The sequence below is a fragment of the Antechinus flavipes genome, chromosome 2, assembly GCF_016432865.1.
Source record: "Antechinus flavipes isolate AdamAnt ecotype Samford, QLD, Australia chromosome 2, AdamAnt_v2, whole genome shotgun sequence".
Lineage (NCBI taxonomy): Eukaryota > Metazoa > Chordata > Mammalia > Dasyuromorphia > Dasyuridae > Antechinus > Antechinus flavipes.
In genome coordinates, this window is record NC_067399.1 from 605,522,172 (window position 1) to 605,543,745 (window position 21,574).

A 21,574-nucleotide genomic window follows, 5' to 3' on the forward strand; every position below is an offset into this window, starting at 1 on the left:
ATTGAACTAATAGATAAAATTAAGCATTGGTTTTATGAAAAAAGCCCAACCATATAGATAAACCTTTGCATAATTTGATTAGAAAAAGGTGAAAAAATCACCAGCATCAAAAATGAAAAGGGTGAACATGACACTAATGAAAAAGAAATTAAAGCAATAACTAGGAGCTATGTTGTCCAACTGCATGGCAGCAAGTCTGACAATTTAACTGAAAAGGATGAATAATTCCAAAATATAAATTGTCCAGATTAACAGAAGAAGAAATAAAGTACTTGAATAGTCCCATTTTAGAAAAAAAATGAACAAGCCATTAATGAAGTTCCTAAGAAAAAATCTCTAGAGCCAGATGGATTCACAAGTGAAATCTACCAACCATTTAAAGAACAATTAATTCCAGTGTACACCATTTGGAAAAGTAGGTAAAAAAAAAAAAAACTACTTCCAAATTCTTTTTCTGACACAAATATGGTACTGATATCTAAACTAGGAAGAATCAAAATAGAGAAAGAAAATTATAGACCAATTTCCCTAATGAATATTGAAATAAAACATTAGCAAAGAGATTATTGTACCAGGAATGCAGAGCTGGTTCAATATCAGGATCATGTCAATAACAAAATGAATAGAAATCATGTTAATTCCTGCCTCTTTACTCTTCTTCTAAGACCAAGGACTCGGACTGATACCGAGATCCTCCAGAGAACTAGTTCAAATGATATGTAAAACTATATTATAAAGCAGCAATCATCAAAATCATTTGGTACTGGCTAAGAAATAGAGCGGTATATAAAGGTATAGAGTGGAAAGATTAGATACACAAAACAAAACAACCAAAGTCTATAGTAATTTGTTATTTAATAAATTCCCAAACTCTGGTTTCTGGCATAAGAACTCACTATTTGACAAAAATTGCTGGGAAAAATAGAAAATAATATGTCAGAAATTCAGCATAGATCTCCATCTTATACTCCTTAACAAAATAAGGTCAAAATAGTACATGATTTGGTCACATAAGATGACACCATAAACAAATTAGGAAAACAAGGGATAATTATCTATGAGGTATTTGGAAAAGGGAGGAATTTATGACCAAAAAAAAAAAAAGTATAGAACATTATGAAAGGCAAAATGGACAACTCTGATTACATTGGAAAAATTTTTTTTCACACAAACAAACCCACAGAAACAAGATTAAAAGGGAAGTTAAAGGCTGGGAAAAAATCTTTACAGCCAGTGTTTCTGATAAAGGTCTCATTTCTAAAATATATAAAGAACTATGTCAAATTTATAAAAATACAAGTTATTCCCATTGAGAAGTGGTCAAAGGATATGAATAGACATATGAACAGATAAGAAATGCAAGACACCTATAGTCATGAAAAAATGGTCTAAATCACTATTGATTAGAGAAATGCAAATTAAAACAATTCTGAGCTGCCACTTCACTCCTCTCAGATTGACTAAGATCTCAGAAAAAGATAATGATAAATGTTGCAGGGATGTGGGAATACTGGGACACTAATGCATTGTTGGTGAAATTGTGAAATGATCCAAACATTCTGGAGAACAATTTAGAATTATGCCTAAAGGGCTAATAAAACTTTGCATACCCATTGATTCAGCAGGACCACTATTGGGTCTATATCCTAAGGAATCATAGAGAAGGAAAAATATAGCAATTTAGGTTCATTAACCTACAACTCATCTTAAATGCTCCAACTACCATGTAATTTGTCGATTAAATTGCTATTTACTTGAAACTGGATAGACAACACACTTTAGTCTAAGTTGAATTGTTAAAGGAGATTTATAACAATAGCATGCCCCATATATATTGCTTTTAAATACAAAGCTTTATACTAATAATTCAGCTTCATATGAAGAATGTTAGCATTAGCATACATTGCTTTAGAAGGACACAGCTGAGGTTTCAATTTGGTATGAGTTGTTTTTACAGTTGAAATTATTTTTTTCTTGGGGGCTAGATATTGATATAAGATCATTCTGTATAAAACTTTGTATACTATATCACTTGTTCCCTAGAACAATGTTGAAGATCACTTAAAATTTAAGGTCAGTCTACAATTTAATAGAATTTTATAATAAATCTTAAATGAATAATAGTAGAGTACTGCAGATTGTGGGGGAATTCTGGGTAAGATATAAAACCTTTAGCCCAGAGGGAACCTGCTGACAATGCCTGGTTTGGCTCCTATCTCCCCTAAGGACTCTCGGCTTTCCTGAGAAGTCCAAACCACCTGTGTTCTACTTGAAGCAAAGAATACTGTAAGGGACTCTTACAGTAAAGAGACATTTACATGTCAACAGCAGAGTGCTTATAGTTAGCACTTGCACAGTGTGCTACAGTGATGTGGAAATGTAATGGTTCTATAGTTGACACATGCTCAATGTGCTGTAGTGATGTAATCATACTGAGATATTTAGAGGCTGAGAGGACTTAAAATAAAAGGATTCCATCTTTGACCAGCCTCATGGGTCCCCTTCTTCTTCATCCCTTCACTAACACCAAGGACTCGGCCTGGTCCCAAGATCTTCTGAGAGCTAGTTTGGATGGTATATTTTGGTACCTCGTGTGGAGGCTCTAGAAAGCATCGTACATTTTGATCCCCACCCCCAATTTGGGGGCTCTAAAAAGCACACTACAAATAATATGTCAAATAAAAATAAATCTTTAGAATTATTGGATTATCTAGTTGTATAAGGCTTTAACAATGCTGCCTCAAAAACTAGCAACCTGAGTATACTAAAGTGCATATCATTTTTCTGAAATTGATCTGTTTTAATGTTAACTTACATTGCAATTCAAATAAACTCAATTACAGTCAATCATATCTTGCTATTAATACTACCTATAATCAATATAATGATCCAGATACTACTAGATTGGATCAATATTAACTTCAATTCAAGTATAATCTCCCATCTTTATTAAGTTTTCACATTTGCATTTTAGTTTTTATAAACTTGTTTCAAAGAAGATCATAATTTAGTCTTGAACACATTTTCTACTTGCAGTACATATGATCAATTTCCAGTAGCATGTTTTCCCCTCAAGTCTGAAAATATCAATGCAAACCTAGTTCTATAGCTAGCATTTATATGGCACTTTAAGGTTTCTAGATCCCTCTCAAAACATTTCCATTTTGCAGATGAAAGGAGTAAAGGAAACAGTTCAAAGAATTTGTTTGCTCAGGTTACCACAGCTAGTTAGAGTGTGTGAGGCTGAGATTTGAACTCAATCTTAGCAGTGTATATAAAGTCACCAAATATGAGAACAAGGGCTGGGGTGGACACTAGTATAGAAGTATGTGACTAGGAATAGGATAAGGTGATAAAGATAGAATGAATCTCAAGGTGGATTTTGAATAATGAATGAAAAAGGACAGTCCAGAAGTAGGATCAAAGAGTATGCTTATTCATTTTAGCCTTGTGTTTTGGAGACCATAAGTTTAAGAAAACAGAGTCTTAGAAAGAGTGACAAGGGATATAAAGTTTCCTAAGGAGAGTCAGGTATCACTTAATTCTTGGAAAGAATCTTTTGCAATTCATTCTCCCTTTCCTTAAAGGAAATTTTCTAAAGTAACACTTCCCCACTCTACCCTATCCCAGGGAATAATATGGTAATCCCTACTTCCCAGGGTAGTTGCGAAGTTTAGATTAGACAATGAACGTGAAGCAATTTGCAAGGGTGGCAGATATAAGTACAGTAAGAAGAAAAACAAGATACATTCAAAAGAAATATTAAGAGGTTGGGAAGGGATGCAGCTTATAATAACTCATGGAATCAAGAAAAACTTTCTGGTGATGTCACTTGAACTGAGACATAAAGTTAGGTGTTCAAGAAGTAATGTTGAGAAAGATACCATTCCTGGCATGAAGGACAGCCTGGGCAAAAACATAGAGATGGGAATACACACATACATACATACACACACAGACACATACACACACATATATGGCTATAGAGAGAGAGAAGCAAGGAGGTCAAGTTGGTTGAACTGGGGTAAAAGAAGCTACTAACATTCAACTTGGAAAGAAAGGCTGAAGGCAGATTTCAAAGGATTTAAAATGAGAAATACACCATAATACAAATGAATTTTCTTGTAATAACAAAGCAGTATAGCATTGATAGAAATGAGAAATAAGTCTGAGCCTGGGAATTATAGAAAGAGTAAGTCTAATAATCCTTGAACACATACATACATACACACATATACATATAAGCATATATACATAACTATTTACCTATCTTCTTCTGAATAGTATATAAGACAAAGACCACTTTCAAAGTTTACTTCTCCCAGGATTTTACTACCAGAAGAACAACTTAGGTGAGAGAACCTCATGCTTCCAAATTTCCACGAGAAACTCCTTTTACTCATCTTCTAGCACCAAAGATGGAAAGGTTATGCTATAAAGAAGTCCCTTGGACAGCTCAATCAGAAATCTTTAAAATATCAGGCAAGGAGTTCCCCACCTTGTGACCCTACGAAATACCCTAGGAAGAAAGTTTCCTAAATTTCTCTATTTCTCTCTGTCTCTGTGTGCCTCTCTTTGTCTCTGTCTGTCTCTGTCTCTTGTCTGTTTTGCTGTCTTACTGTCTCTGTCTCTGTCTCTGTAATTGTTTCAACAATAACAACTAATTTTAAGTGCTTGCTCTGTCTTAGGCAGTGTGCTAATAAATGTGTGAATATAAACAAAAGGCAAGTCGTTCCTACAGTTAAGGAAGTTACTTTCTAATGGAAGAAGAAAAGACATAACATAAAAGGAACTGGAAAAGAGAATCAGGAACAGACTCCAGAGAGGAATGAAAGTGTGAATATAACTTGTATTCCTTCTTATTGTACATCTCTATCTGCCATCCCTAACAGACTATAATGCCAGAAGCACTTTAGAGTTCAAAGAATATGGTAAAAGAAAAGACATCACTAATACAGCACTTTAAATGTACAAATCATTTTACACACATTGTGTCACATGAACCTCACAACTACTCTGGAAAATAGGAACTACCATATTTTTCCCTGTGTTCTCCAAGATGGCTGGGGTGGGGCAGGGGAATGTTACTCCAAAAAATTTCCTTTGGATAAAGGGAGAGTGAATTGCAATAGAATATAAGCCAAACTGAGTTATTTCAAGGGGTCAAAAGATATAAAATACTAATTTTAAATAACTTTGACCAGATTATTATATTAAAAAAAAAAACAAAATAAAAGTGTTTATGTTTTTTCTCATGTCCTACAAAACTACTAATTTATTCTTTCTCAAGATCAAAGACAATATAAAATTTAATTGTTATGTTTCTGTTTATTAATAGTAATGGGTTACAGACTCTAGGGGAAACATAGCAGTGATCGTGAGGTCCCCTGATCTTAGAGTGCTATTGTTCTAACAATCTGTCAATGATTCTAAAGTCTTCTGGCCTTCTGATAGTCCTACAAACATTACATATAGATAGTCAATTGGTCAGTAAGAACCCAAGTTCCTGAGGCAACAGTGAATAGATCACCCTTCTAACGTATCTGTAAGCCATAAAATTAGCAAATAAGTAACATGAAGCTCGGATCTTTTAAAATTTGCCCTAAAAATTTATCTTCTTTCTCCTGTTTCTTTGCTAAATCCTTTTGGAACTTAGCCTGCTTTAATTAGATTACATTATAATTACAATAAACTTTGCCTCTTGATTTGGGTTCAAGCCTGCAAATTCTTTTGAGATTCCTTGTGATATTGGCTTGCATCCTCAATATTTTGGGGTGTCCTTTTGAACCTCAACAATAGTAGCAAAGATGATGGCTTAGGGTGTAGTGTGGTATAGTAACTGATTCAAAAGACTCGGACTTGAATCTCAGCACCAAGTACAACTAACTTAAATGTTTGAGAAAACTCACTACTTTGAGATTCAGTTTTCTCAACTATAAAATGAGGATCATCATAATGGTACCACTTACCTAATGGGTTTGTTGGAAGGGAAGGATTTTTTAACCATAAAGTTCTCTGTACATGTGAATTATTGGTATTATCCTGACTCCTGCCCCACTGTCTAGATGTTTCATTTATGATGAAAGCTCCCCTTCAAATTCCATAACAAGATCTTACCATAATTTTCATAAAACCTTGAGTATTCTATCCAACAAAATCAATGATTTATTAAATACCTTTGATGTGCAGAACATTATTCTAAACAATTTTTTAAGCTTGATCTTTCAGGACATTAAGGGTTACTGTACCAAATCAAAATGGTCTCAGACTTAATGAATATTAAATCACTTAAAAATTGACATTATCTTTCTGAAGTACCTAGTAGCTTAGGATAAGTATAAAACTACTGGCTGTCTTCTTAGGAATAGGAGAGGTGAAGGAAGAAGAAGATCAATAAATCAAACAGTCCATTTGAATGCAAATCTTATATAAATGTCCATGTACAGCCAGGCTAATGATAGATATGTGATTGTAGAGGTCAGTGCAAAAAATGTATGTCTGAGGTTTGGGATGCCAATTTCCAACCAGCCTGTCTCTATTCTGAGGACTGATGAAACCAATTATAACTTTCTAAATGAGATCATAGTACCACAAATGAGTTTAATATAAAAGGATTCTGGGAGCTCAGGAAGAATAATTGTATGCATGAGAGGCAAAACTATTTCTGTGTTTCTGAAATTGATCTCTTGCTTTAATCTTTGAGAAATCTGAGATACTGAATATTGGGGGTAAAATGAAACATACTGATGAAATCCAAAGTTTGTGTTTATTCACTGAACCTCCATGAAAGACACAAATAATGTTCTATTAGAAAGGATCATTAAATGTTGTCAATCTACTATGTGTCACGCACTGTCCTAAATAGTAGGGATACAAAAAAAAAGGCATTGTACCAGATCTAAAATTATATTATAAAGCAGCGATTACTAAAACCATCTGGTATTGGCTAAGAAATAGACTAGTTGATCAATGGAATAGATTAGTTTCAAAGGACAAAACAGCCAATAACTTTAATAATCGAGTGTTTGACAAATCCAAAAATCCCAGTTTTGGGGATAAGAATGCATTATTTGACAAAAATTGCTGGAAAAATTGGAAATTAGTATGGCAAAAACTAGGCATTGACCCACACTTAACACCGTACACCAAGATAAGGTCAAAATGGGTTCATGACCTAGGCATAAAGAATGAGATTATAAATAAGTTGGAAAAGCATAGAGTAGTTTACCTTTTAGACCTGTGGAAGAGGAAGGAATTTATGACCAAAGAAGAACTAGAGACTACTATTGACTACAAAATAGAAAATTTTGATTATATCAAATTGAAAAGTTTTTGTACAAACAAAACTAATGCAGACAAGATTAGAAGGGAAACAAACTGGGAAAATATTTTTACAGTGAAAGGTTCTGATAAAGGCCTCATTTTCAAAATATATAGAGAATTGATTCTGTTATAAGAAACCAAGCCATTCTCCAAATGGTCAAAAGATATGAACAGACAATTCTCAGATGAAGAAATTAGAACTATTTCTAGCCATATGAAAATATGCTCCAAATCATTATTAATCAGAGAAATGTAAATTAAGACAACTCTGAGATACCACTACACACCTGTCAGATTGGCTAGAACGACAGGGAAAGATAATGTGGAATGTTGGAGTGATGTGGGAAAACAGAGACACTGATACATTGTTGGTGGAATTGTGAACACATCCAGCCATTCTGGAAAGCAATTTGGAACTATGCTCAAAAAATTATCAAATTGTGCATACCCTTTGATCCACCAGTGTTTCTACTGGGCTTATACCCCAAAGAGATACTAAAGAAGGGAAAGGGACGTGTATATGCCAAAATGTTTGTGGCAGCCCTGTTTGTAGTGGCTAGAAGCTGGAAAATGAATGGATGTCCATCAATTGGAGAGTGGTTGAGTAAATTGTGGTATATGAATGTTATGGAATATTATTGTTCTGTAAGAAATGACCAGCAGGATGAATACAGAGAGGCTTGGAGAGACTTACATGAACTGATGCTAAGTGAAATGAGCAGAACCAGGAGATCATTATATACTTCAACAACGATACAGTATGAGGATGTATTCTGATGGAAGTGGATTTCTTTGACAAAGATATTTAACTCAGTTTCAATTGATCAAGGATGGACAGAAGCACCTACACCCAAAGAAAGAACACTGGGAAATGAATGTAAATTGTTTGCATTTTTGTTTTTCTTCCCGGGTTATTTATACCTGTTGAATCCAATTCTCCCTGCGCAACAAGAGAACTGTTTGGTTCTGCACACATATATTGTATCTAGGATATACTGTAATCTATTTAACATGTATAGGACTACTTGCCATCTGGTGGAGGGGGTGGAGGGAGGGAGGGGAAAAATCGGAACAGAAGTGAATGCAAGGGATAATGTTGTAAAAAATTACCCTGGCATGGGTTCTGTCAATAAAAAATTATTTTTTTTAAAAGGCATCAATTCTGTCTGCCTTCAAGGAACTTCCATTATAATGGGGAAGACAGTGTGTAAGTAATTAATACAAGATATATATACAGAGTAAATGAAAAGTAATTCAAGAAGGAAGGCAATAGAAGCAAGGGACCTGAAAAGGTTGCCTGCAGAAGTTAGAATTTGACTTGATTCTTGAAGAAAGCCAGGGAAGCTAAAAGGAGGAAAGGAAGAGACTGAGTATTCCAGAAATGGGGTAATAGCTAGTGTAAACGCAAAGATATAAAGATAGAACATTTTATTAGAGCAACAACAAGTATGGTACAGCCTATAAAGTATATAAGGGGTGTCCTGAGGCTCAGGAAACTCCAAAAAGTTGGTTTCACCGATTGATGAAACAGGGTGTCTCAAAAGAATTTGCAGGTGGAGTTAGAGCCAAAATGGTGGAGAGTAGACATATCTTTATCTGAGCTCCATCTATTATTCCTCAGAACAACATCAGATCAAGTCTCAGAACTTGTTTTAGAGTGACAGAACCCACAAAAATTTGGAGTGTAACAAATTTCCAGCACAAGACACTTTGGAAGAACTTCAGAAAAGGTCTGTTTCAATCAGGCAGGTGGGGAGGCAGCTGAGCACAGACACAGTGCAAGCCAGGGAACTTTAGCTTCCATGCACTCAGGGAATCCATTGGGAGACTCTTAGGCTACTCTGATCTGGTTACAAGCCAGTGGATTAGCAGATTAGCTGTGAGACATCCAACACAAATATAAAAGGCAAATAGCCTCTGAAAAACATGTGACCAGGCCACACCAGAAAAACATGTGACCAGGCCACACCTATCCAGCATCGGAAGTCAGTCAGCAACACTGGCCCCAGGGCAACCTACAGTGCCTGTCACCTGTGGAGGAAGTTTGAGACAATCTTCCCTCTACCCTAAGAGCAGAACTCAATCTTTAAAAAATATGAACAAAAAAGCAAAAGAACACTGATTGTAGATAACTTTTATGGAGAAAGAGAAGAACAGACTTCAAATCCTGAGAATCCTAAAGGCAAATCATTTCCAGATGAAGCCTGAAAGGATGATATGAGTTGGTCCTCATCACACAAGTCTCTCTTGGAAGAATTCAAAAAGTATTTTAAAAGAGAGTTAGAAGAAAAATGGGGAAAGAAAATGAAAGATTGGCAAAAGGAGTTTGGAAAAGGAAAAACAAATTATCTGAAGAAAACTTAAAAATAAATTTGATGAAATGGGAAAAGAAACCAATTCATTGAAAAACAGAATTTATGAAATGGAAAAAAAATACAATGAACAAAACATCTCACTTAAAAGCTACATTGGCCAAATGCAAAAGGAGATGAAAAAGCTAACTAAAGAAAATAATTAATTAAAAATTAGAATTGAACAAATGGAAGTGAATAACTCAATGAGACTCCAAGAATCAGTCAAACAAAATCAAAAAAATAAAATGAAAACAAATAGAAGAAAATGTACAATAACTCATGGGAAAAACAACTAACCTAGAAAATAGATCTAGGAGAGACAACCTAAGAGTTATTGGACTTCTGAAAACCGTGACTAAAAAAAGAGCCTTGACATCATCTTTTAGGAAATCATGAAGGAAAACTTCCCTGATGTCCTAGAATCAGAGGGTAAAATAGCCATTGAAAGAATTCATAGATCACCTCCTGAAAGAGACCCCAAAATGAAAACTCCAGGGAACATTGGAGCTAAATTTCAGAATTATCAAATCAAGGAGAAAATATTGCAAGGAGCCAGAAAGAAACAATTCAAATATTGAGGAGCCACAAGCAAGATTACTCAGAATGTAGCAGCTTCTACTTTAAAGGATAAAAGAGCATGAAATTTGATAATCTGAAAGGCAAAGGAACTTGGATTGAAGCCAAGAATCAAATATCCAGAAAAACTGAGCATTAACTTTCAAGGAAAACAGTTAACATTCAATGAAACAGGTGAATTTCATTTATTTCTAATGAAAAGACTAGAGCTGAACAGAAAATATGATCTGCAAATACAGAACTCAAGAGAAGCATTAAAAGGTAAAAGGGAAAAAAAAACTTTTAAAAGTTAAAAAATATATATCCCTGTATGGGAAGATGATATGTTTAATTCTTGAGATCTGTATCTCTGTTCCAGGTATATTTAGAGGGTGAAGGTATAATTTGATTTTATTGTGATGATATTAAAAAAGAGATTAGAGGAGGAAAGGTAATTCTACTGAAAGATGAAGAAAATGGGGTTAAAATTGGGTAAATTACATCTCATGAAGAGGCAAAAAAGGCAATATGATTAAGAGGAAAAATGGAAAGAGATGAGCATTGTGGGGAATCTTACTATGATCAAGTTTGGCTCAAAAAGAGAATATTAGACACATTTAGCTTTACAGAGAAGTTTGTCTCATTCTATAGACCAATAGGAAGGAAAGGGGAAAGAAAAGGGGAAGGCTAATAGAAATGAGAACAGAGGTAGAAATGGAAAGGTATAAGAAAGGGGAAGAGACTGTGAAAGAGGAGGGCTGTTTGAGGAGGGGACAAAATACTGGGAAGGAGGGAAAGGGGGAAAGGAAAAAGAAAAATATAACTAGGAAAACAAGATGGCAGGAAATACAGAATTAATCATTTTAACTGTGAATGTGAATGGGATGAAGTCTACCATAAAATGGAAGCTGATAGCAGACTGCATTAAAAGCCAGAATTCTATATTTTGTTGTTTACAAGAAACACATTTATAGGAGAGTGATACATTCAGAATAAAGGTAAAAGGCTAGAGCAGAAACTACTATGCTTCAGCTGAAGTTAAAAAAAAAAAAAGCAGTGGTAGCAATCCTTATCTCAGATCAAGCAAAAGCTACAATTTACCAAAAAGAACATTATATTCTTTTAGTTAATCAGGTTTGCAACCCAGATGTCATACTCAGATATTTAAACTCTCTCATCTCTCATATGCAAAAAGTTGTCAAGTGCCCTCAATTTTACTTTTGTAATGTCTCTCATTAAGAACATTTTTCTTTTCTGATGTTGCCATCACTTTGTCCCAGGCCATTGTCACCTCATGCCTTACCTCACCTCATGCATTACTACTGTAATAGTCTGCTAATTCATCTCCCTGCCATAAGTTTCCACTCATTCTAATCCATCTTCCTCTTACTGCCAAAAGCAAAACTCAGGATAAACCACATCATTTGATCTCATTCAATAAACTCTAAATGACTCCCCATCACTTCCAGGACCAATTATAAAATAAATCTGTTTGACATCAAAAATCCTCCATAATCTGGCCCTTCCAACCTTATATCTAATGTGTATATATATATATATATATATATATATATATATATATATACACACACACACACACACACACACACACACACATACATACATACATATATGAAATCTGTGATCCAGTGATTCCGGCCTCCTTAACATCCCTTACCCAATATACATTATCTATCTACCAACTCCATCCACATTCACTGGCTGTCCTCAAACTTAGAATTCTCTCTTTCTTCATCTATGCCTAATGGCTTAAAATGACTTTCTTCAAGTCCCAGTTAAAATACCACCTTCTATATGACAAAATAGAAGCAAGGATTAAGTTAAAGTAGATATTTAAACTTTGGCATAGCTAATGGAATCTGGAAAGCTGAAGAAAGGTTAGAAAAGCTGATTGTCCAATATGCTTCTTGATTTCTAGTACTTGTATCCGCAGAAATTATTAAGAACAGACATCTCTAGTGAAATTATTTTCCATTTGGCCAAAGATTTTATGTTTCTTCTGAGGTATGGAATCCATATAGTCTGGTGTAATCTGTTATCTGTATTACTTTCTTGATTTCTGTTCACTGCTTGATTGGATAAGATTTTGCTCACTATCTGTTATTGTCTTATAAAACTAACATTTGGTGGGACAGAGCTAAGGTTTCTAAGAGTTACTCTATCCTTTAGAGATATCAGGAAAACTGGGGGAAAAATGGATTCTATCCTGAATACCTAATAGGGCAGTATACTCATAGAACATAGATATCTGATATGTAATTAATGGATATACTTCCAACCCAAATTCTGGGTTACGGATGGAAGAATAGGGGAATGAGTGTCCAGTCATGTTCTTCTTCTTCCACATAAAGTTGAAAAATGCATTCTCCCTTGCAAACACAGAATGGCACAAGCCAAATATTAACTATCTAAATATATTCCTGCAAAATGGAACAAATGGGTTCCTGTTTTACATATACAAACTCTTGTTTAGAACATTTTAGACAGGGAACTAGCCCCAAACTATTGTTATTCTCTTTCTCCATTCCATATGTATATAACAGAGGAAGAAGGAGGAGGAGGAGAAGGAAGGGAAAGAGGAAGAGAGGAAAGAGGAGGAAAAGGAAAGAAAGGGAAGAAAAGAAGAAAGAAGAGAAGGATAATATACTACAATAATGATGAGATCTAGATAGTAAAATGTACTTCAAAATAAACATGACAAATTCAAAAAAGGAAGATTTATTTAGGGGAATAAGTTGCAGACAAAAATAGCAGGTAAAATAGGAACTAGGAGAAGCAAATATGAAATAAAGTAGAGGCATATAGTTAGAAAGGAAAAAAAGTTTGGAATAATCCATTAAAGGAATATTCTGTGCGTCCTAAGCATACCACTCTCTGGCAGGTTAGATTCATAGAGGAATTTGTTAGACTAAAGAGAGTTTGCCAGAATAAGGAATAATGGGAAGACACTATGAAGGAGAGTACCTCATAATGGGCTTAATCCACTTAGCAAAGATCTTCATTTAAACCAGATCTTTTATAGGGGAAATTTAGCCTTGGTGTTTTCCAAGTATAAAGGTGGGAAATAAAGAATCTAAGGGGAACTTAGATCCTAAGATCCTAAAGAGAAGTAAGGGGAATCTACCTGGCAGACTAGATCCCAGACCTGTCTAAAGATTTCTCTACAGTTGTGACTAGGTCCCAGACCTATCTAAAGATATCTCCAAGGTTAAGAATGTCTTTAAAGATGCTATCTAGATTGGAGACAGGATGGATGAATTAACAATAGACTCTGACTTCACATTATTCTAGAACAGGATGGGGGCTTCTTCCTGACTATCGCAAAGATAGTCTATTTACATTAAATACTACACTGGCTCTCTTCAAAAATAAAAGATCATCATCATAATCATTATCATCAGCAATAACAACAACAACAAGAATCATTCTGACTGCTCAGAGAAACTATGGCTGTTACCTGAATGTTGAGTCTGCCTCTGTGAGCCCCCAGGCCATATCGCTTAACTGTTGAGGCATGCAGCTGGAAATCAGTGATTTTTAATGTTTCCAAACCCAAGGGAGGACAATCTGGAAGGCAAAGGTCTAGTTTAAAATGAAGATAAACAATATTTTTGTAAATATTCTTCCATTCCATTTAAATTATAGAGAAATTCAAATTAAATCCTTGAGATATTATTTTACACCTATCAGACTGACTAAAATGATTGAAAGGGAAATGACAAATGTTGGAAGGGATGTGGAAAATTTGGAGCACTAATTCACTGTTGGTAGAACTGTGAAGTGATTCAAATTATACTACCAAAGTTATTAAAATTTTTATACCCTTTCATCTAGCAATAACACTATTTCCAAAGATGATTAGGGTAAAGGAAAATAATGTAAATGTTTTAACATATTTATAACAGTTCTCTTTGTAGTGGCAAAAAGCAAATTGTGGTATATGATTATGATAGAATATTACTGTTGATGTAAACCCTAAACTAACTTATTCACAGGAATTGCTAAAAGGAGGTCATCCTGCTCCTTTGTCAACTATGATCAGGTCAGTTTCCCAGACTATCTTGTTTGCATAGCACGATGTGAAGTGAAACTCTTAATCAGTCTCTATTATCTCAATAATGGGAGGCTGAAACTCTTAATTACATCATCCTCTCTAAGACTATTAGAATATCTTTAAACAATTCTGGAACCTGGTCAGCCAGGTGGATTCCAATGGACTCCTCCTTGATTCTTCTCTGACATTTCCCCAAGTTCTTCACTGATTCTTCCCTTTACTCCCTGGGTCCTGCCTTTATTTCCCCCTCCTCCTTAGAGATCTTAAAAATCAGGTTCCCTCAGAAGCAAATTGCTCAAATCACCTATGACTCTGACTTGTTTATTTCTGTGTGCTATTCAAGTAATGAATAGCAAAACTTTTGTTATTTGTGATGGGTGTCTCTAACATAATTTCTTTATGCTATGAACTGAATCTTGGTTGTACTATTTTTATTATATTCTTTTAAAATTATGCTCTTCCAAATCCACATCACTATAATATAAACAATGATTAGTTTGATCTTAGAAAAACAAGAATAGACTTGCACAAAATAATGAAGAGTGAAATAAGTGCTGTGCCACAGTTCTCTTTTATTGTCCTGACTCAGTTTCCCTAGATTGTCCTGCCTTGGTTTCCCTGAATTGTTTTGTCTCAGTTTCTAATTGTTCTGCTCAATCCTGCAAAAACATCCCTCCTTCCTAATCATGATGATCTAGATAAGAAGAAAGACCTTCTATCTTAGATATCATGACCCCAGTCCTTCCCTACTTATCAGAAAGCCTTTCCCTATCCTAGAATGTCCAGTGCCTCTGCCCACCCTGTCAGAACCAGATCCATAGTCCTTTTCCCACTCTTAGCACTTTGACTCCACCCTTGCCTCTGTCTACCCCTTGTATCTGAGCTACCTCCATATATGTCATTGAGAATTCACATTGTTTGCTGGATTCTTGGAGACCATAGTCTCATTCAGCCCTGTGACCAAGCCATGATCCATTTTGTCCCAGTAAATCTCTCCCTTTCAAATAAATTATTAAAAACTCTCTAATCTCTATCTTGCCTCAGTTTCTCCGGCATTACATTTGTAGAACCACAAGATTGTTGTATATAATAACAGCAATGTTATTTTAAGAAAAGCTTTAAGCATCTAAGTCATTCTGACCAGCCCCAATGTAAGTATAAATTTCCCATGAAGGAAGATGTTATATGCATCTGAGAAAGAACTAACAAACAGATATAAGTATACAATGATTTTTACTTATATATGCATAATCCTGTCTAATGATAGTCCTCTGTGGGTGGGAGGGATATGACAGAAAAAAAGAGGGGAAAGTTACATAGTAACTTTGAGAGGAATTAAAAGGAATAGCAACTTGTACATAATAGATTTGCAGATTCATGTGCAACAATCTTTTTTTTAATTCTATTATGTTACAGAAATGTCTGTTTTATTTCATAAATTAAAAATAAAATAAAGATTTTTCTTTTTATAGAATGGACAAATGTTTTATATTTTTCTCCATAGTACATCAAGCTTTTCATTTCCCTGTCTCTTTTCATGCTTCCTAGGGTGTCTTTTCCACAGGTATGCACAGTATTTCCTGACAAATGTTTGTTCATTCAAGTGTCAACATACTGTCTATTTTCTTCTCTATTTTGGCATTTGTTTTTGTTCTTTTGTTTTAACATTCCCATTTGTTCTCCAAGCTACTGTCCTGAGGCTATGTTTCCAGTAAGATTGCTTTGAGATTGGCAGTCAAGGAGTGGCTGACTGCCATTAGTTAGAAAATTCCAGATGACCACATGGTTGAGCTCTAAAACATTCATCAGAACTTGATGATTTTACTTTGTCTACTGAAACATCATGCTTTATATCCTAATGAGTGCAGAAATATAAATAGAAAAAAATATTGATTTTAGTTCATAGCAACATCAGTTATTCTGAGGAAAAATTACAAGGCACATTCAAATCTACTCTTCAATTCTGGTCTTATAACCCCAAAGTGAAGTTTACTCCTTGATACTTGACCTAAAGGGAAAAAACAACAACAATCACCACAGATTGTTTTATAGTAGAGTCTAATAACACCTTTTTAAAAATACAAAGTCCCAGGGAAAGCTACGAAGTACCATGGATAGAATACTAACCCTGAAGTAACAGAGAAATTGAGTTCAAATATGATCTCAAGACATTTGACACTTACTAGCTGTGTAATACTGAGAAAATCAGTTAAGCCTCTCAAAAAAAAATCTAACTCAGAAAAGGTTTGAACTACAAAGCATGTGCCACAGTAGAGCAAATAACAGTATAAAACCAACCCAATATTCTATAGAACTGAATATCAAGGGTCTTTAGCAATTCTTATGAATGAACATATCTTACTTAACATACAATAATTTGTGGTTGAAAAAGATTTTTTTGTATCTATAGCATGTCTGAAAATTCTTAGTACATTTTTAAACTGATAAAACTTAAAACTATACTAAGAATTCTAAGAAACATATATGTATGTTTATATACATATATATGTCTAATATACTGATACAGATATATGTATATTTTTTAAACATGCATAAACACATACATATTACATAGTATCTTATTTATGTCTCCCAAATCTTACAAGATGGGTATGATGAGGTTTAGGTTTTGGGGTTCCAGGAACCAAAATATGATGAGCTTTAGACTTAAGATTGTTAAGGAACCAAATGATAAGATGAGATTCAGGGAACTAAAATGAGTTTAAGGTTTCTGGTGGTCAGGGAGTTAAATGATAAGATCTAGTGGCAGGTTTGGGGTTCAGGGAACCAAATGGAGAGGTTAGGCTCCCCTACATCCCCTTGGGATTTGGTGCTTGGGTAGGGAGTTTTGGAAACCCCCTTCTGGCGGCACAGAGATTCTTTATAAAGGAATTTACAAACCCGAAAAAGCTAGACTGATAAAAGAGGTTTATTTTTGGCTTTGGGAAGTCAGCCTTTGCTATGCAAGAATGGAAAGGCCGAGTTAAGTCTGACAGAGAAGTAAAGTTTAGAGAGATCCCAACAAAGGCAGAAAGTCTTGTTAGGGAAATAGGTGAGGGAGATAAAGAGAGGGTAGCTATGGAAGAGAATATTATTCCAACGGGCAGAGGTTTCCTTGGCATAGCATGGCATAGTCTAGCATGGCATGGCATGGTATGTTAGGACCTCTGCCAAGAAAGAGTTTTAGATTGGCTCTTTTATAAGTCTTGGCTACAAGCTGGAAGTTGCTCTGGATAGGCCTGGGTACAGCTTGAGTTGAATTGAATAGAAGATCTTCATTTGAATAGGGTTAGAATTCTTTAGCTCAGGACTGAACCAACCCCACCTAGATAAACCACTTTATCTGATTCCCTGGGGTGGTCTCTCACTGAGGCAGGGTTGAAGGAGCTTCAAATGCTTTACCTCATGGCTCATTCCCAAAGTCAGAGAGAGAAAAAGAGTTTGGGGGATTCCCTTATCAGGTAATTTGAGTACCAATTCCAAGATGAAATGTGCTCAAAGCTGATAAATTACTTTCTTTAAGGTCACAAAATTAGAAAATGGTAGAGTTGGAATTCAAAATTAGCTCTTCCCATCCAGTTTGCTTTTTGCTATTTATACATATTTCTGTAATAATCCTTAGTGAAAGATGGCTTTGTGCTTATTCCAAAGAGCTTAAGAGAATGGGAGAAAAGGCAGGACATTTTTCCAATTTCCATATCATCTTACCAAAGAGCATCAGTGACACAGTCCCAATATGCTATTTACTCCCTAGAATACTTAAAGCTGCTTTAAGTCAGAATGAAGAAAAATAGTATCTTATTATTGGAAATCATGTCCTAACTTCTTATAATTTTTAATTGAATAATTTATGTTTACCTAATATGTGCTAGATACTGTCAATATAGGCAGAGAGATGCTTATTAGAAGTGGCTATATGAGCAGGCCCATACACATGGGAAGTAATGCTATCAGTTCTGCCATCTTGCCATGAAAAGAACAATAAAAAATAAAATAACTACCATATCTGTAGGTTTGGATAATTTTAAGAAAGGTCAATCCAAATTCCATTATTCCAGAGAAGTCAAGGAACTTTGGAGAATGTTCTGAGGATAATATTGTATGGAATAGAGAGATAAGATGAAGAACTTACAGGAATGTATGAATTCTTTTTCTGTATTTTATTTTCATTATTTCTGTGTTTCCCCTATGACCTGTATAATATGTGCAGGCCCATATTTACTTGAGCCTTGGCCAGCTATAAACATATTTACTTAACCTGAGCTGATGATATTTATTAGTATTTGACATTTATTGATGTTTAGTCTATTAGCTTGACCACTATCTGCTTGATTAAGCCTGAAGGCCTGATTTTCTGTTTCCTAGAAATCAGGTGATTTCTTCTACTCCAATCTCTCCGAATAGCAACAAGCAATTAGATGCCTCCCCCTCCCCTTCTCAATGTTCTCTTACTTGTGATGTAATCTCTTGTATAAAAGCTGTGTACCTTTACTACTTCTTTAGCCCTCCTATCATGAGCTTTCTCCTTCTTATCTCATGATGGGATGGTCCATCCTCCGGAGGTTTTAATAAACAACTTTTCTGCTTTCTACTGAGTGATCTTTGAATAGTCATTTTGGGTAAGGATCTTCTACATCCCTCACAATATTATGTCTAAGAGGGAGAGGCATAGTAGTATCCATACATTCATTTAACCAAAATTTATTCAGTGCCTAAGTTATGAAGAGTTATCTGTTGAGTACTAGAAAAGAGATAGAGATAATTAAGATATACTTTTTGCCCTCATAGAGTTTGAGGTTGAAAGGAGAGACAAACACACATATATTTGTAACAACATAATAACTAGAATAGAGAACAGAATACAAACAGAAGGAAGAAGGGAAGGAATAAACATTTTATATAGCATCCACTATGTTCCAGACACTGGGCTAAAGCAATTTTCAAATGCTATTTCACTTTAATATAAAAAACAATACAAAGTGCTTCTCAAGGAACAAGGGAACTATATTTTCAATTGAAAAGAAATCCCAAATGGTTTCATGGAGGAGGTGACTTGAAAGACAAGACTGTAATTCCCTAATTCCAATTCAGGATCAGTAGAATTTTAACAGAATTGGGGGAGGCATAGAGGATGGGGGATGGAGTAGAGAAGGAAAAAAAAGATTGTTGGGGAATAAAAAATTGAATATTGAAGGTACAATAAGAGGAAAATAAAGAACATATAAGAGATCTAGTAAGCTACTCAATCTGGCAGGAGCAGAAAGCATAGTTAGGGGGTGGAGGGAGGGAAGAGGATTTGTTAAGTAAGTTAAACACTTATTTGTGTAAAAGATTGTACTAGGTGTTTTACAAATGTTATCTCATTTGATTTGGAATGGTGGGGAGGAGAAAAATGTTAGATGAGGCTGAAAAAGTGGGATGTTGACAGATGGCACAGGTATAGGATGGAAATGCCCAGGTTAAGAAATCTTGTTTCCATTTAGGAAACAAGAATATGGCACTGAAAGGTTATGATTAAGTCTACACATAAGGTAGTGATCTATAAGATGGATGGATGACAGAAAGAGAAGAAATAAGTTTACTGCCATAGTCTAAGCAGGTAGTAATGAAATTCTCTGATAGCATGATGGCAATGGGAATAGAAAGGAGACCAGTATGAAAGCTAATATAGAAAAATCAGCAATTTGAAATGATACCTCTCAAATCACTAAATCACAAATAATCTTTGACCCAGAAATACCACTACTACGTCTACTTCCCAAAGAGATCAAAGAAATTAAAAAGAAAAGGATCAATGTATACATAAATATTTAGAGATTTAGAGCATCATTTTTATAATAAGAAAAGAACTGGAAGTTAAAGGAGTGCCCATTAATTGGGGAATGGCTAAACTATTTAGGGTATATGAATGTAATGGGATGCTATTTACTATAAGAATTGACAAAATGAATTGTTTCAGAAAAATCTGGATTAGATTTATATGAACTAATGTGGAATGAAGTTAGAAGAGCCAGGAGAATAATCTATACAATAATAAGATTGTAAAAGCAAACCACTTTAAAAGACTTAAGAATTATTATCAACACAATGAGTCATTTACATGAGCACTGATAATAAAGAGTATGACCCCTTCTCTTGACAGATAATATATATAAGACTCAGGTTGGTGAATGGGACTTACATTTTATGTACATGACCAATAAAGCAATTTGTTTTATTTTATGATGCATGCTTGTTATAATGTTTTCTTTTGCATTTTTTTTTCTTTCTTCCCTCCCACCAATTTGGTGGGGGAAGAAGGGATATAGTGGTGGTGGTGGTGGTTGTGGAAAGGCAAGAAACTAAGTGTTTGCTAATTGAAAAAATAAAAATGTACTGAGAAAAAGAAAAATAAACTAGTCTGCAACAATAGAATTGTTGAGACTTGGAAACTGACCAGATATGGGAGCTGAGTTATACAGGAGACAAAGAGAAGGTAATCATTCATGCCTATCCAAGATACTATCCTGGGCAAAATGGTCTGAAAGTCCCAGCCAAAGTAGTACTTTTTATTCTCTATTATGACAAATGCTAGCTTTATGAAATTTTCCATCATCATTATTAATTGCTAAAATGCTATTTGTGAGAACTACTCCCCCAGAAAAATTCATTTAAAAAAAAATATGCATTTCTCTTGCATCTAGGTTTACTAAGAAAGTTAACCTTTAAAATGATATTAGCCTGAATCATATTACTTATATCACCTAAAGGATCCCTTCCATTGTTTTAATCTGCAGACAACATTTGATCTTCAAGTAATGCTAGAGTTCTAAGTTTCTCTATTCACATCACAAATCAGCAGATGCTATGACATCTATCCTTCTCTGAACTAGCACCATATAGCCAATTAAGTTTCTTCTTCTCACTGTGAGGAGTAATAGATCCCTCTGCCACTGTCATGACCAAATGCTGTGAGAGTATGCCCTCAGGAATCAATCACACATTAAAATTCCCAGCTGCACACTGAATGTCACCATGGTCTCAAGACATTACTTAAAATGTCATTTTCCCAAAGGATAATCACTGGACCTCTGAATCCTTTCAATTGTATGTTAGCACTCTAGAATATTAAATTTTAGCACATTTGTTTCCTTGAACTAAAGCGAATAGAGATCTTTTGACCCATAATACCTTCCAGATTAGCCTCACCCATCAGGACTAGGCTACCAGGTAGTTCTCCTTAGAAACAGACACTTAAGGCTGTTGATGCTTTGACACTCACCTCCTT

General features: G+C 34.8%; 1 protein-coding gene across 1 annotated transcript in view; it reads right to left on the minus strand.

Moving 5' to 3' along the window:
- The window catches only part of CPXM2 (carboxypeptidase X, M14 family member 2), a 264,562-nt gene that overhangs the window by 154,087 nt on the left and 88,901 nt on the right, over positions 1–21,574 (minus strand). The window contains exon 3 of the mRNA XM_051981609.1: positions 13,711–13,820. Within this exon, the coding sequence (XP_051837569.1) occupies positions 13,711–13,820 (110 nt within the window). The remainder of the gene's footprint in view (positions 1–13,710; positions 13,821–21,574) is intronic.